Below are 14,825 nucleotides of genomic sequence, written 5' to 3' on the forward strand. Positions count from 1 at the left end.
TGTTATCATTAATGTAAGTTCTAAGTCCAAGTTCAGTAAGCTTAGACCGAGTCTGCAAATGCCACAGCTGTGCCGGTAACTTGGTGGAAAATCCATCAAAATTAGCCATTTGGCTGCTCTGGGAAGTGTGGTCCAGAGGCCCCCAGGGACCCTCAGCTAGACCTGCCTCTCAGAGCTTAATGTGCTGCTTCCTGGCTCTCTTTCCAGGGCAATCCTGGTGAGCCGGGGACAGACGGAGCACTGGGACCCAAAGGCATCAGAGGCCGAAGGGTAAGTTTGCCTGCACCTTCCTGGTAGCGGGTCTGAACACTGAAGATGCCATTGCTTCTTTGAAAGTTACCCTTCTTCACTTGCAACCTGGCCAGGGATCGTATGGGGTGGGAGTACAGGAATCCTAAGCCTTAGACGGATGTACTCAGGACACCCTGCAGTTGTGTCTGTGCTGTCTTCCTTTGGTCACGCTCCCTTTAGAGGGAGGTCTGGAGGGCCCCCTCGTCTAATACGTCTCAAAGGTCACTAGCCTATGGTCCACTCCTCTCCTGGTGCCGGGGGACTCAAGTCTCACAATGAATGACATCAGAAGTCTGCGCAGACATATTTGGCCATGCCCACCAGATGGTGCGGAGACAGGATTTCATGAGCTGCACGAAGTGCTTACCAGGGTTCCAAGTTCAGGGGCGAGCCAGGCTGAGACCATGTATTCTCTCGCCTCCCCACCATGAAAAGACTCCTCTTTCTTAAGCTACTTTTCATTCTGGATTATCCTCCGTAGTGGATGTTTACTCATCTTTTTAAGATTACCCTGAGTCTTGAATTAGCAACTTGTGCCCTAGAATTGGGTAAAGGCTTCTGACAGTTATTTTTAGCTTAAAATATAGTGAAATTCATTGTAATTATCCTGTTAATTCTCTCAGTGAGGACATTCAAACTAGATCATTTATTACTCACGGTAGAGTTTTAAAACATTGGATTGGTTATCTGCATCGAAAAGTGAGCTAATTAATTGTCAGTTACTGCTTTCTTATGCATCCATAGTGGTCTTATTACAGGTTCTCAGGCAAGCATCTCTCTCACCTTGACCTGCCAGAGAACAGAGTTGTGGGAGATGCACATCAGTTTTGTTAGGGCCACTTGTCCCTATACCTGAATTTTGGAGACACTTAAGGTCTCTTAAAGTGAGAGATTCCTTGTGGTGATGGGGGACATTAGACGAGATCACCTCCACCACCCCTTCCAGCTGCAGAAGCTGAGAATGCTCTATCTTCTGCCACAATTGAGCAATGTTTGTTCTGCTTCTAGGGAAATTCAGGACCTCCAGGGATAGCTGGCCAGAAGGGAGACCCTGGTTACCCAGGACCATCTGTAAGTACCTACCCATTTCCAATCAAGCTGCCCGAGGACTGGATGCCTTACACATGGTCCTCCTTGAAAACTTTCCACTATCTCTTTTCCTCACAAAAGACCTGTCTGCATTTTTGTTGTTGTGGTTTGTTTGTTTGTTTTTTAACCACTTCCCTTCTGATACCACAGTGGAGAAAAGAGCTTTTGAGTTTTAGAGTACCAAGAAAATTTTAAAGCAAGTGGAACTCTGTAATCTAGGGTGTATCGTGATTTGCCTTTACAATTTCCTGGTGTAGGTTTGTTTGAGGTTTGTGTTGAGGACAAACTAAAGAGAACACATTTGAATACCTCTTGATTGCATCTTGTGGAAGGAGTATAGTATAGACCTTGGTTTGGGGAAGATTCCCTTTGGTCTATAAAATCCCCAAGGGAGCTATTGATTAGTGGTTGAAACCCCACTAGTGACCTAGAGCCAGGAGGGCACCTTTCTCCAGTCCTTCCATATCCTTCATCATGAATGTCTTTGTTTCCTTGCTTGCATTTCTTCCTGTACTGTCTCCTGACATTGAAATGGATGAGGTTCACAGAAGAATGGAAAAGATAACTCAGGAAGTGGAAAAACCATCCTTAGAAAGAAAGGTTAGAGGGTTGGATTGGTTGAACCCAGGAGAAGATGGTAGAGTCAGGTGTTTAATCTGGAGAGGAGCTTTTAACGGGAGATGGTTAGTCCAGTTGCAGCGGGGGACGGACAAACAGAAGCAGTTGGATGGAAAGACGTTGGCTAGCCCACGAGGTGACAGCTTGACCCTCGGTGGCCACGCATTGGGATGAGATGCCGAGGGCAGCCGTGAGTGTATCCCTGGGGTGGAATTCCGGGATGCTTAGACCTGGAGCCTCAGGGTAGCTAAGTGACTTCTGGGTGTCCCTCCTGCGACAGGATGTAGGAAGCCAGCAGGGGAAAGGCAGCTCTTCTCTCAGGAGAAGCAGCATTTAGACTCAAGTTCAAATGTGTGATTTACGTTGATTTGCAATGAGTATCCTGGATTCCAGGGCGTGGAGCTATTTATCTTACAGGGGAAACACTTCTGTCCTCAAAGTCTCTCCTTTGCTCTTCGAGCAGTTAAATCAAATTTATAGGGAGAGCCTGTAAATGATCAAGGTCAGCCAGGGCCCACCTTGTTCCCTCTGTCATGTGTCTGTGGGCCCCGGGCTGTTCCTTGGCGGGAAGCTCCACAACCCTCACGTCTGCGAGGTCTGAGCCCCCGTCCTTGTTTTGCAGGGTTACAAAGGCAGCAGAGGTGACTCGATGGACGTAAGTTGCATGTGTGCCTCGCGAGCCCTTGCCCTGTGAGCTTTCTCTATCTGTTCTCTTACATCTTCTTTCCTTTTCCAGCAATGTGCCCTGGTCCAGAGCATCAAAGATAAATGTCGTAAGTACACGATTTTCTGCCGTCTATGCCTCATTTTTATCCTTATGTGTGAAATTCGCACCCGGTGGACCAGGCTTTCACTCTCCTCTCTGTTCTCTTCTAGCTTGCTGCTACGGTAAGTCATTTCAGTAATTGGACTTCCTTCCGAGGAAAGCAGAAGACCCCTTTTCCAGGAAGTAGTTTGTCTGTGAAAACCCTCCCCCTTCCCACAGGGCCCCTGGAATGCCCCGTCTTCCCGACGGAGCTGGCCTTCGCCTTGGACACCTCCGAGGGGGTCACCCAGGACACCTTCAGCCGGATGAGGGATGTGGTCCTGAAGGTCGTGGATGACCTGACCATCGCCGAGAGCAACTGCCCGCGGGGGGCCCGCGTGGCCGTGGTCACCTACAACAACGAGGTCACCACGGAGATCCGCTTTGCTGACTCCAAGAAGAAGTCCGTTCTCCAGGACAAGATCAAGAACCTCCAGGTGGCTCTGACGTCCAAGCAACAGAGCCTGGAAACTGCCATGTCCTTCGTGGCCAGAAACACGTTTAAGCGGGTGCGGAATGGATTCCTGATGAGGAAGGTGGCTGTTTTCTTCAGCAATAAACCCACGAGGGAGTCCCTGCAGCTCAGGGAGGCCGTGCTCAAGCTCTCGGATGCTGGGATCACACCGTTGTTCCTCACGAGCCAGGAGGACCGGCAGCTGGTCAACGCCCTGCAGGTCTGTGCTCTGGGCATCTCTGACTCTGAGAAGGTGCTCAGGTGCAACTGTACCCTCCCTGATGGGTTTGCACCCCATAGCTTCTAGATGAGGCTGGTCTCACTTGTGAGACTTCCAGAACAGCCTGATGGCTCTGGCACTAGATGGACATCCAAATGCCCATGACTTATTCCCACCAGGTCCCTCTTCGCTTCTTGGAGGAGACTCTCCCAGGCTGATCCTGGAGGCCTACAGTCTCCTAGCGAGGTTCTCCAGACATCAGCGAGCCCAACACCCAAGCTGCATCCCTGTTCAAACATTTCTCAGCCAGGCTGGCATCTAACAATTAAACAAGTTGTTTAAGCATAGGACAAGGAAGCATTAGCTTTAGCCTATGAAGCAGCTAAGTGTTTCCTTATTCTTTGCTTGAATGACTTGTATAATTGTCATACTAATAATATATATATATATATATATATATATATATATATATATATATAAAAAGATTAATTAGTCAATTAATATTTACTCAATGCTGATTCTGGTTTTGCAGTCCAGGGTGGGTGGATGATGGGCAGGAAGGGCCACAGCGGGACCAGGAGTGAGGAGGACTTGCCTCTAGTGTTAGTACGATCACCTTCTAGCTTTAAGTCACCGAAAGTAACATGGCTCTGTCACTTACCCTCTCTGTGTCTCAGATTTCTCACCTGTAACAGAGGCTGGTGGATGAGATGGTCCCTAACGTCTTCCTTTCCAAACTGGATAGTCTATGGTTTTATCACTGCCACGTCAGCAAGAGACAATTGGGTCACTGGCACCATCTCTTAGGGTTTATCCTGCCAAACTCCAGGCCAATTTGAGAACACAGTATTGGGCTTTCAACTCCAGCTTGGGCTACCAGCCTTACGTTCCTATTAGGGGATCATGTATACATCTCCCCTTGTGAGGGCTGAGTGATCCAGAACCACGCATGTTTCCTAAAAAGCATAGTTTCAGCAAGTTCAAAAAGTCAAATATTCATTCATTCATTCAATTTAATGATGATATGCCAGGGGCTGTGATGGGCAGGACATTCTGAGTCTTCTGGAAGTGATTTCATAACTTGCTTTGTTGTTAAATCCCTTTCTAGACCTGGGCCCATGGGAGAGGGACGGAGTGAATATTTATTAGTTGCTATTATTATTGCTAGATAACAATGACATTTAGGTCCCTGCTGTCTGGTAGAGGCTATACCAGGTACTTTACATACATTATCCAATTTAATCTTCCAAATAACTTCATGGGAATTTACCATTATCTCCACTTTGCAGCTAAGGAAACTGAATTCCAGAGAAGTTAAATAATTGTGCTTCAGGTCCAGCAGAAAGTGGAGGAGTGGGATTTGAGCTCCGGTTCATCTCATTGGAAGAAAACCTATGTTTTCCTGTCATAATCAGTGCCTTCCTTCCTAACCCCGCTTCCCAAGAAAGAGAAGATATTGATCTATTGGGGGGTTTATTTAATTAATGTGACTCTAATGTATTCTTCGGCTACATTTTCAAATGGGAACTTATCCTGTGTACTCCTACTAAGGATTTCCTTTTGTTTAAACCAGATCAATAACACAGCGGTGGGTCATGCCCTTGTCCTACCAGCTAGCGGAGACCTCACGGACTTCTTGAAGAACGTCCTGACTTGTCACGTTTGCTTGGGTAAGGTGCTTCTCTAAGAGAAAAAATCTGTCCGGCTGCAATTGCGAAACATACTATCCACAGAGGGACATTTGAGTGAATAATCATCATCTGTACAAAGAGCTTGAGTTAAATGAAGATTCACATAGCCTTGTATTTACCAGTGTGTATGCTGCGTAAGTAGTTTCCATGCTTAAAGCTGACTGCCCCCAAACAGAGCCTCTCTTTGTTAAGAGAATGATTAGTTCTGTAGGTAACAAAGGAGGAAGTGGGCTCTGCTTATATTTTGACCTTGGAGTCCAGAATTTTATTACCTGGTTTTGTTTTATTTTCTGGTAATGTGTTTCTGGAACACATTTCTTCAAGGAGTGGCAAAGAAGTAAGGTAGTTTTCTTTTCTTTTCTTTTCTTTCATTATGCCAATGCCATAGTCTATTAACAAGGATTTCAGCTTGATTTGTTTCCTCTAGTAAGTGCTAGGTGACGAAAACTGAAATCTGGCCACGATATTGTCAGCAAGGTATACATAGGTTTCTACATTATGTGACAATTCTAATGATCCCAGACTCCCTGCAGACTGATGTGCAGTATCTCGCCAGGAGAGTCACAGAATAAACGTGCTGCCATGCTTCTTTCTAGACATCTGCAACATCGACCCATCCTGTGGGTTCAGCAGCTGGAGGCCTTCCTTCAGGGACCGGAGAGCAGCGGGCAGTGACGTGGATATCGACATGGCTTTCATCTTAGATAGCTCTGAGTCCACCACTCTGTTCCAGTTCAACGAGATGAGGAAGTACATAGAGTACCTGGTCCAACAGCTGGACGTGAGCCCGGACCCCAAGGCCTCCCAGCACTTCGCCAGAGTGGCGGTCATGCAGCATGCACCCTATGAGTACGTGGGCAACGCCAGCGTGCCGCCCGTGAAGGTGGAATTCTCCCTGACTGACTACGGCTCCAAGGAGAAGCTCCTGGCCTTCCTCGGCAGCAGGATGACACAGCTCCAGGGGACCAGGGCTTTGGGCAGTGCCATCGACTATACCATCGAGAACATCTTTGAAAGTGCACCCAACCCACGGGACCTGAAGCTCGTGGTCCTGATGCTGACGGGCGAGGTGCAGAACCAGCAGCTGGAGGAGGCCCAGAGAGCCATCCTGCAGGCCAAATGCAAGGGTTACTTCTTCGTGATCCTGGGCATTGGTAGGAAGGTGAACGTCAGGGAGCTGTACAGCTTCGCCAGTGAACCAAACGACGTCTTCTTCAAACACATGGACAAGTCTACTGAGCTCAACGAAGAGCCTCTGATGCGCTTTGGGAGGCTGTTGCCATCCTTCATCAGCAGTAAGTCCTGCGCACGCTTGGCTCCCAGGGGTGGGGCTGCGGGCATGGGAATGATAGCTAGTGTGCCCGTGTTGACCCGTCCATTCATTCAACAAGTATATACTGGCACCTACCACATCCCAGACACACTGTTAGGAACTGGGGTTGGCAGTTGACACAGATGGGAATCCTGCCCTTGTTCACTTGTTTATTCAACCAGACTTGACTAGACCCCTCCCAGCCATGGACTGTGTCCCTGGGAGTTTATAGTCTAGGTGGGTGAAGGGGTCAAGTGCACATTTATTAGGCATGACATAATATGCTGTTATGTCACACTGAGTGTGCCCTGATGGGGATCAGGGAAGCTTCTAGAAGGAGCAGCATTGATCTGGGCTTAGCCCCCAACCCTACACTTGGATACCTCTGAGCCTTTACCCAATATGGGTCTCCCTCCGCTAAATGATCTCCACCCTTGCTTCAGCAACAAACCCGCATTCGTCTTCAAAAATTATCTCCAGAGCCCCTGCTCACTGCGATGGTCCCCACTCCCAAGGCTTGGGCATTGTTAATCTGGATGTTGTACTTACCGCATCTATTACATGGCCCGTTGGTCATTCATTTATGGGTATGTGGTCCCAGTAGACTGCACATCCTGGAGGAGGCGTATCATTCATCACTGCCTTGATGGAGTCAGGCACAGGAAAGCATCTAACAAATGAGGGAGATTTATAAAGTATGACCTGCCCCCCTAAAGTTTTAGGGGAAAAATGTGAAGCAAGGGTAGGCCAGCAAGTTCACCCAGGAGCCGCTATTAACGTCTTCGGAAAATTAAAACAGAAGTTCTGTTAAACAGCATTGAGAAAATGCTCAAAGTAATTCTATTATAATGTGATGTTCAAGAGCTTGGAACTTGGTATATTCTGCACTTGATTTTTCTTCTATTCCTGTCTTCCCTCACATTGAGTAAGCGTTACCTTTAACCTAATCACCCAAATATTGCCAAATAAGAGATACAGGCTTAAGATGTTTTATGGATCAAGTACCATTATGCTTCATGTTTCAAATCACTGGACTTAGATTGTCTGGAAGAATGAATTAATTCAACAAATATTCACGGACTACCTATACGTGATCCACTTAACTCCTTAGCAGATTGATTTTAATTTGCATGTGGTTCACATGCCCTTAAATATTTCTTTCTCTCTTTTTCTCTAGGTAAAAATGCTTTTTACCTGTCCCCAGATATCAGGAAACAGTGTGATTGGTTCCAAGGGGACCAACCGGCAAAGAATCTTGTGCAGTTTGGTTACAAACAAATGTAAGTGATTATAATAACTGCCTCAGAAATTAGAGCGCTAGAAGGAATGCAGAGGTCCTTCAGCCAACACCTAACTTTATGGGGTGAGGATGTTGAAATCCAGAAAACGTGACTTCCCAAATGTCACGTGGGGCATTTCAGGGGAAGAGTCTGTTGTATCCGTTAGCTTTTGCTGTGTAACAAATTACCTGAAACTTAGCGGCTTACAGTAACAACTGTTTATGTAGTTTGAGATTCTGTGGGCTGGTGGGTTTTGCTTGGGCTCAGCTGGGCAGTTCTTCTGGCCTCTACGGAGCTCATTTTCATGTTTGTGGTCAGCTGCTGGTCAGCTGTGGACTGGTGGTCTAGGGTGGTCTCATGTGGGTGGCTCATCTGGGCTCCATGTGGCAAGCCTGGGTTTGTGCACAAGGAGACTGGGAGGGTTCCGAGAGAGAAGGTGGAGGTGAGCAAGGCCTCCTGAGGTCTAGGCTAGAGCTGGCACACTCTTACCTGTGCCCTATCCTATTGGCCAAAGCGTGTCCAAAGCTGGCCTCTCTAGATTCAAGAGTGGGGAGCTGGGCTTGTTGGGGGGGACCTGCCACATCACATTGCAAAGGGCATGGGTACAGAGAAAATGGGCCACTGGGGCCATATGTCCCAACAGTCTACTATAACTGGTGTGCAATGATTTCATACAGAAAGATTGGATACATTAAGCAAAAAATGGACTCCCCATCTCTCAAAATGATTAATGCTGTAATGACACAGGTGGTGGTGTCAGCAAAGGGAGGTGACACGCAAGGTCTCCTAGGAAGACTGATGAGATGGTCGGGAGGTGGGTGGGGCTGCAGTGCCCATGGTGATGCTGGCTGCTCGGCACATGCTCCGTGGCCTTATGTCCAGCACCATTTTTGGTGCCAACTGCAGGGGTAGAGAGGAGGGCACTGTGGCTGTGTGACAGAGGGCTGGGCAAGGGGGACATGGTGGCAGGAACTGAGGTCAGGCACTGTACCAGCAATTTGTGCCCCTCAAGAGAAGGCCACAGAGGATCATGCTTTGGGAGAAGGGGAGGTTTTGTCTGTTGCATCCAGACGAGATGCAGATTCGAATTATCCTTGTAAAGTGACTATCTGCCTTACTCTTGGCTGAGCCCCAGGGTGACCTCTTCCAACTGCCCATACTTCTCCCTATACCCCTTAACTCCTTCAGCTTTTGCCTTTGTCCTCAGAGGGAACGCTTCACATTTCAGCCTAGTAAGTTGAAAATCATTCCCGAGGCAGTGGTGACCCTTCTCTGGTGCTATCATGCTCATTCTGCTTGATCTAGCTTCACAGGTTCTGTTTTTCTAGCCTTGTATTATCTGTATAATTTCCCTCGAACATTCCGTCAAGTTGGCTCAACTTTATCTTTAGGAAAACAGAATGAACAAAGCAACCTAGTATCTGAAGTTTTATGATAGCAACTTGAAAATATACTGCCTATGCCATATAGCATGACATTTCTATAAAATAATGAATGTTCATCTCAGGGCAAGTAATGAACAAAATTGGGTCTGTGCTACCATGTCTGATGGTTATGTTGCTGTTCTCTTTAGAGATTCATAGTAAATCGAGAAATTGTGAGAAAAATAACCACATACACAAAAATTAATACAAACAAAAATATACAATATGCCCTAGGAATGAAAGCGTATGCCGACTTGATCATTTTCCAGCTCAACACAGCATCTTGCTTATTTTTTTATTTAAACTTTTTAATGGAAGTATAGTTAATTTACAATGTTGTGTTAATTTCTGCTGTACAGTAAAGTGATTCAGTTATACATATATACGTTCTTTTTTTAATATTCTTTTCCAGTATGGTTTATCACAGGTTATTGAATATGGTTCTCTGTGCTATGCAGTAGGACCTTGTTATGTATCCATCCTGTATATGACAGCTTACATCTGATAACCCCCAACCTCCCACTCCATCCCTCCCCCAACCGCCCCCCGCCCCCACCGCCGGGGCAACCACAAGTCTGTTCTCTATGTCTGTCTATTTCATAGATAGCTTCATTTAACACAGCATCTTGTTGAGTGGCTACTTTCTTATAACGAGCGTAGCTATTAACTGATCTTAGTTTTTGGTGTATGTGTTTCAGTTGGTCAATTTTTATAATTAGAGCATTATTTAAATATTTTATTTTTACTATTTATTATTAACAATAAGTATTATTATTATGACAATATTTATTTCTGTTTCTTTACCCTCTTCCAGCTTTTATAAATTGAAAATAAGATTTCAGGTGTATTTACAGTACAATAGAGGCTTCCTTTTTAATAATTCTATTTTTTATATGCTGCTCAATGTCTTTTCTGTGGCACAGATCCTAAAAGGAAGGAATTTAGTATATGCAATGCTATATATAATATATAAAAGCTACTGCGTGCATTTCGGTGAGATAGCAAATTTTGCATAGAGCATGGAGTTATGTCTTTGTCTATTTTAGATAGCAGGAGAAAATATGTATGAGTTGAAATAATATTTAATATGTTTTAACAGAAATGTTCCAAATAATGTTACTTCAAGTCCTACATCTAAACCAGTGACCACAGCAAAGCCAGTGACCACAGCAAAGCCAGTGACCAACACCACCAAACCAATAACAGTGGTAAACCTGCCGGCCTCAAAGCCAGCTGCCATGAGACCTGTGGCCGAGACACCCGTGGCTGGGAGACCCATGGCCACCAAGCCTGAGGCTGCCAAGTCCATGGCCACCAAGCCTGAGGCTGCCAAGTCCATGGCCACCAAGCCTGAGGCCACCAAGCCCAAGGCCGCCAAGCCCTTGGCCAAGCCTGTGGCCACCAAGCCCGAGGTCGTCAAGCCTGTGACCACCAAGCTCGTGCCCACCAAGCCCGAGGCCACCAAACCTGAAGTTGCCAAGCCCATGGCCACCAAGCCTGACGCCACCAAGCCTGAGGTTTCGAAGACGGCCACAGTTAGACCCGCAGTGGCTGTGAGGCCCGCAGCAGCAAAGCCGGCCCCTGCCAGACCCCCGGCTGCTGCCAAACCCATGGCCGCAAAGCCCGAGGCCCCCAGGCCCCAGGCAGCCAAACTGGCCGCCACCAGGCCAGCCACTGCTAAGCCCATGGGTAAGAAAGCCATCTACCTGGGATGTCTCATTTACTGTGTCCAGGGCTTGTCCCTTGAAGCCTGTTTACAAAGCAATCCAGACACGGTCCTTGATCTGCAATCTGACATCTAGACGATGTATTTTGAAAGGTGCTGGTTTGAGCATGGAATTACCAAAACATCCCTTTTTTTCTATATTAGAAAGCAATCTTTCTCTTGCCCCCCCGTGAGGCTGGTGAGTTCCAAGCAAAGAGCAGGTGAAATACCCACCCCTCCGCCGCCTCTGCTGCCCGTTTTCCCGCTCCCCGCTCCAGCCCCGAACCCCCATCGGGGCGAGCATGGGAGCGGCACATTCTCTCAGGGATGTCCGTGGGCGGCCACCACCCAGCTCTCCTGGAAATGCAGTTGTCTTCAGTTAAAGGGATGAGCTCTAAGTAGACGTAGGGTTTTAGACCCCATCGAGGGAGTGAGAGAGAGAAAGAAAAAGCCTGTTGTCAGCTCTTAAATGGTGAAGTTTATGTTTCTATGCTTTAGTTCTGGAGCCAGACCCGCCTCCCTTAGAATATGACTCCCGAAGATCTGGATGGAGCTTTGTAATTGCAAGTCTTGTCCCCTCTGTGAAGCATGTACCCATAGAGGAGAGGCCCAAGCCTTGTGCTGTGGCAACACTGGGGCGTTTCGTTTAGCAAATTGAAAAGTTAGAGCCCAGACGATCGTTCTGTCCCAACAGACTGAACTACGTGCTGGTACTGTCCCTGGGAAGAATGCATTCCAGGCTGGATTAGATATGGGTGGGGGGTTGGTGGGCTTAATGGGACTCAGACTGTGTTATTTTATTTTTCCTGCAAAGAAGATGCTAGAAGTTCCTATAGAGTCACAAACTGTATAGAAAAGTGAAGGCAGGATGTATGTGCTCCTGAAAAAATAGAGATTGTCTTCATTTTATGAAGAGAGAGAAGCAGGGATTCCTTGAAAGAATTTCATGTCATACCCTAAAGTTCCATGATGTATATTTAACATATTTTAAATTAGGGGCCTCATTCTGTCTTGAACGCTTCAAATTAAGCACGCTGGACCACACGTTTTCAAAGTATTTCCTTAATAAGAGAGATTTTCAACAGAAAAAAAAGGTAGTTGTGTACCTGGCCGATGAACAATGAGATTTTTGATTACTGTGAATTTCACGTTTCACATATGCTGGTAGGTTACAAGATCAATATTTCTCAGGAGCTTGAAAGAGAAACTAGTTGTCTGCCTCACCTAAATTTCAGATCGACCGTCTACTGGTACATCTCTTTAAGAGTTCATCTCTGGCCTGTGTGTTACAGTCATTTAGGGTTTTATTTTTTGTCTCATGCTCTCAGCACTCTATCTTGCAGTTAAGGCAGCCCGAGAGGTCCACGCGTCTGAAATCACAGGGAACAGCGCCAAACTCCACTGGGAGAGGCCCGAGCCCCCCAGCCCTTATTTATACAACCTCACCATCACCTCGGCCCACGATCAGTCCCTGGTTCTGAAGCAGAACCTCACGGTCACGGAGCACGTCATCGGGGGCCTGCTCCCTGGGCAGACGTACCATGTCATGGTGATCTGTTACCTAAGGTCTCAGGTCAGAGCCATCTACCAAGGCAGTTTCAGCACAAGTAAGTGCACTTTTGGTTTAAGGAAAGTTGGTACCTATCTCTGCGTGGGATATCCAACGGGGCCATAAAGGGAAACATGCTTATTCACTGACCTTTTTCTGAAACAGCAACGAGGTTAAAATGAAATCCTGTGTGTTTCGGTTGCACCCAACTTGATAACTTAACAAAATGGAAAATGGGTTCCTTGCGAACTGTTGTCCTGCCTTGGGGGTCCTGGGCTACTTGATGCAGGAAACCAGATCCATGTGGCCCGAGTGCAGCCCCTTCCCAGGGAGGAAGAAATATGGCCACGGAACCTGGCTGGGTCTCGGCTGCCCAGCATGTCCCGTGTCGGAAGCATGTTTCCATGCTCAGTGAACAGAAAACACCACTGAATCATGGCTCCTTAGGGAGTCTCATCCCAGGGGCCACAGGTTGTCCACAGGCGCTGTAGAAAGGGCACCAGCATTTCCCTCCCCTGGTCTCACCGTGCTCAGGCTCCGCGCTCTGCTGTGTTGGCCCTGTGGCTCCTTTGCTGTCCCGAGGCCTGGCCTGCATGATTTCCCAGCCCCCTCCCCAAGTTCTCCTGGACCCTCACCCCCACCCCTGACTCTTCTCGACCCCTGCTGTTCCTGGGACGTGGAGGGGAGGCTCCCATTCTTTTCTCTTGGGCCAGAGTTATTCATATCCAGGAACTATGATTGAGGAAAGGCAATTCCCATCAGTTACCATAAAACCCGTGAAGATTTGAGTCCAAAGACCCTTCAACCCCAGGGCTCTACTTCCTTGGAAGGAAGCAGAAGATGTTATGTGGAAAAATGAGAGGATCTCTTCCAGGTTCAGAAATTTCCTCCGTTTGCTTGTTGAGATGAATGAAACATGCAGACCACAGACATAAGCAGTGTGTGTAGAGACCTCTTGGGTCTCTACGTTTCAGTGGCCCCTCCTTACATAAGACATGACCCAGAACGGCAAGCCTGCCTCAGTCCCATAGGGTTCCTAAGCCTTTCATTTTCTGAGTTACCTATTAGTGGTGTATCTTTTTCTTTTATAGAGAAAATTCAGCCTCCACTTCCGCAAACGGCGAGGTCAGCTTCTAGTTCAACCATCAATCTAGTGGTGAGCGCAGAACGGCTGGCTGGGAGTAAAACAGGTGAGCTATGAAACTATCAGGTCCACTAAGCACTAAGCACTAAGAAAGCAGCACTAAGAAAGCATTCTTCTGAACAGTTTAATCTGCTGGGTTTCTAATTCTCAGACCAGGAGTGACTTGTATGGAGAAAGTTTCAAAGTGGCTCTGTGTGGCCCCTCCTGGGCTTATTCTGCACATTCCAAGTTGCCTGTCCCCAGGATCTTAGAAAAAGTTGAATGAGGGCTGCTTTGGGGGCCGTAGCCAGGAACTCATGTGTCCCTTAGTCATTTCCCTGGTGCCTCATCTTGGGACTCGAGTTGATTTGTGGTCTGTGATGCAACGAAGCATAGGATTTCATCCACTTGGTGATTTAATCTAATAAAAAACTGCTTAGAAGAATACAAGACAATTCAGACTGGAATCCATGAAATAAATGGGTTTGGAAGTGACCCATGGGATCAATGTTCTGGTCCCAATTTCCTAAGCACACACCCTGGCTTAGTCTAGCCTGCCATTGTCTATGTGTCTGAGCCCAAGCATGTGCACATTTTATGTGAAATCCATGATGAGTTAGACGTGTTTCTGGAAGTGACAGTTGTGACTTGCTTTTGTCCTGGGCAGTGGAACTCTGGGGGACCCGTAACCTCTCCTTCAGGGGAACATGAGCTATGATTGTTCATCTGTGGGAAACTGGTTATTGAAATAGCCGATATGCTTTGCTTAAGAGTAATTCTGCAAAAGATATTGGTACTAATTCCACAGTCAAGGGTATTTAGATGTCTTATTGGTTTACAGACCCCAAAGCAAAGGGTTTCCACTAATTATAGGGACAGCTCATTAGTTTTTGATATATTGGCCACAGTCAGGAGAAGGAAGGCGTATCTCTTTACGTTGTTAATTTCTGTAACGGATTATGACGAAAGCCATATATCGAGTGCCCAGCTGCTTTCCTACAGTGCTAGATTTAAAAGCAGCTGTGCTTTCTCAATATGCCCTGCATTGTCAGAAGCAGCAACAAGTTATTTTTTGAGCTGTTGGCAAGGATTCCCTGTTTTACTCTTTCCAGTTTAAGTTTTAAAGTGGCCCTTGTTTCTCCACCTCATCCTTTTTGTAGAGTTTGCATCGTATCTCATCTGTGTTTAAATGAAATTGGGTGGTTTCCGACTCCACACACCCATCTCTTTGGGGCCACTTGGAAATACAGGGCTCTCGATTCTT

At 46.9% G+C, this 14,825-nt stretch overlaps 1 protein-coding gene across 2 annotated transcripts in view; it reads left to right on the forward strand.

Moving 5' to 3' along the window:
• COL6A3 (collagen type VI alpha 3 chain) overlaps nt 1-14,825 on the forward strand; it is a 77,343-nt gene that overhangs the window by 50,828 nt on the left and 11,690 nt on the right. For both annotated transcript variants that reach the window (XM_068544172.1, XM_068544174.1), the window contains 12 exons: nt 208-270; nt 1,300-1,362; nt 2,621-2,653; nt 2,735-2,771; nt 2,875-2,886; nt 2,984-3,477; nt 5,051-5,147; nt 5,765-6,463; nt 7,658-7,760; nt 10,284-10,873; nt 12,233-12,496; nt 13,530-13,628. In XM_068544172.1, the coding sequence (XP_068400273.1) occupies nt 208-270; nt 1,300-1,362; nt 2,621-2,653; nt 2,735-2,771; nt 2,875-2,886; nt 2,984-3,477; nt 5,051-5,147; nt 5,765-6,463; nt 7,658-7,760; nt 10,284-10,873; nt 12,233-12,496; nt 13,530-13,628 (2,554 nt within the window). The remainder of the gene's footprint in view (nt 1-207; nt 271-1,299; nt 1,363-2,620; nt 2,654-2,734; nt 2,772-2,874; nt 2,887-2,983; nt 3,478-5,050; nt 5,148-5,764; nt 6,464-7,657; nt 7,761-10,283; nt 10,874-12,232; nt 12,497-13,529; nt 13,629-14,825) is intronic.

Source organism: Eschrichtius robustus, chromosome 5, assembly GCF_028021215.1.
Source record: "Eschrichtius robustus isolate mEscRob2 chromosome 5, mEscRob2.pri, whole genome shotgun sequence".
Taxonomy (NCBI): domain Eukaryota; kingdom Metazoa; phylum Chordata; class Mammalia; order Artiodactyla; family Eschrichtiidae; genus Eschrichtius; species Eschrichtius robustus.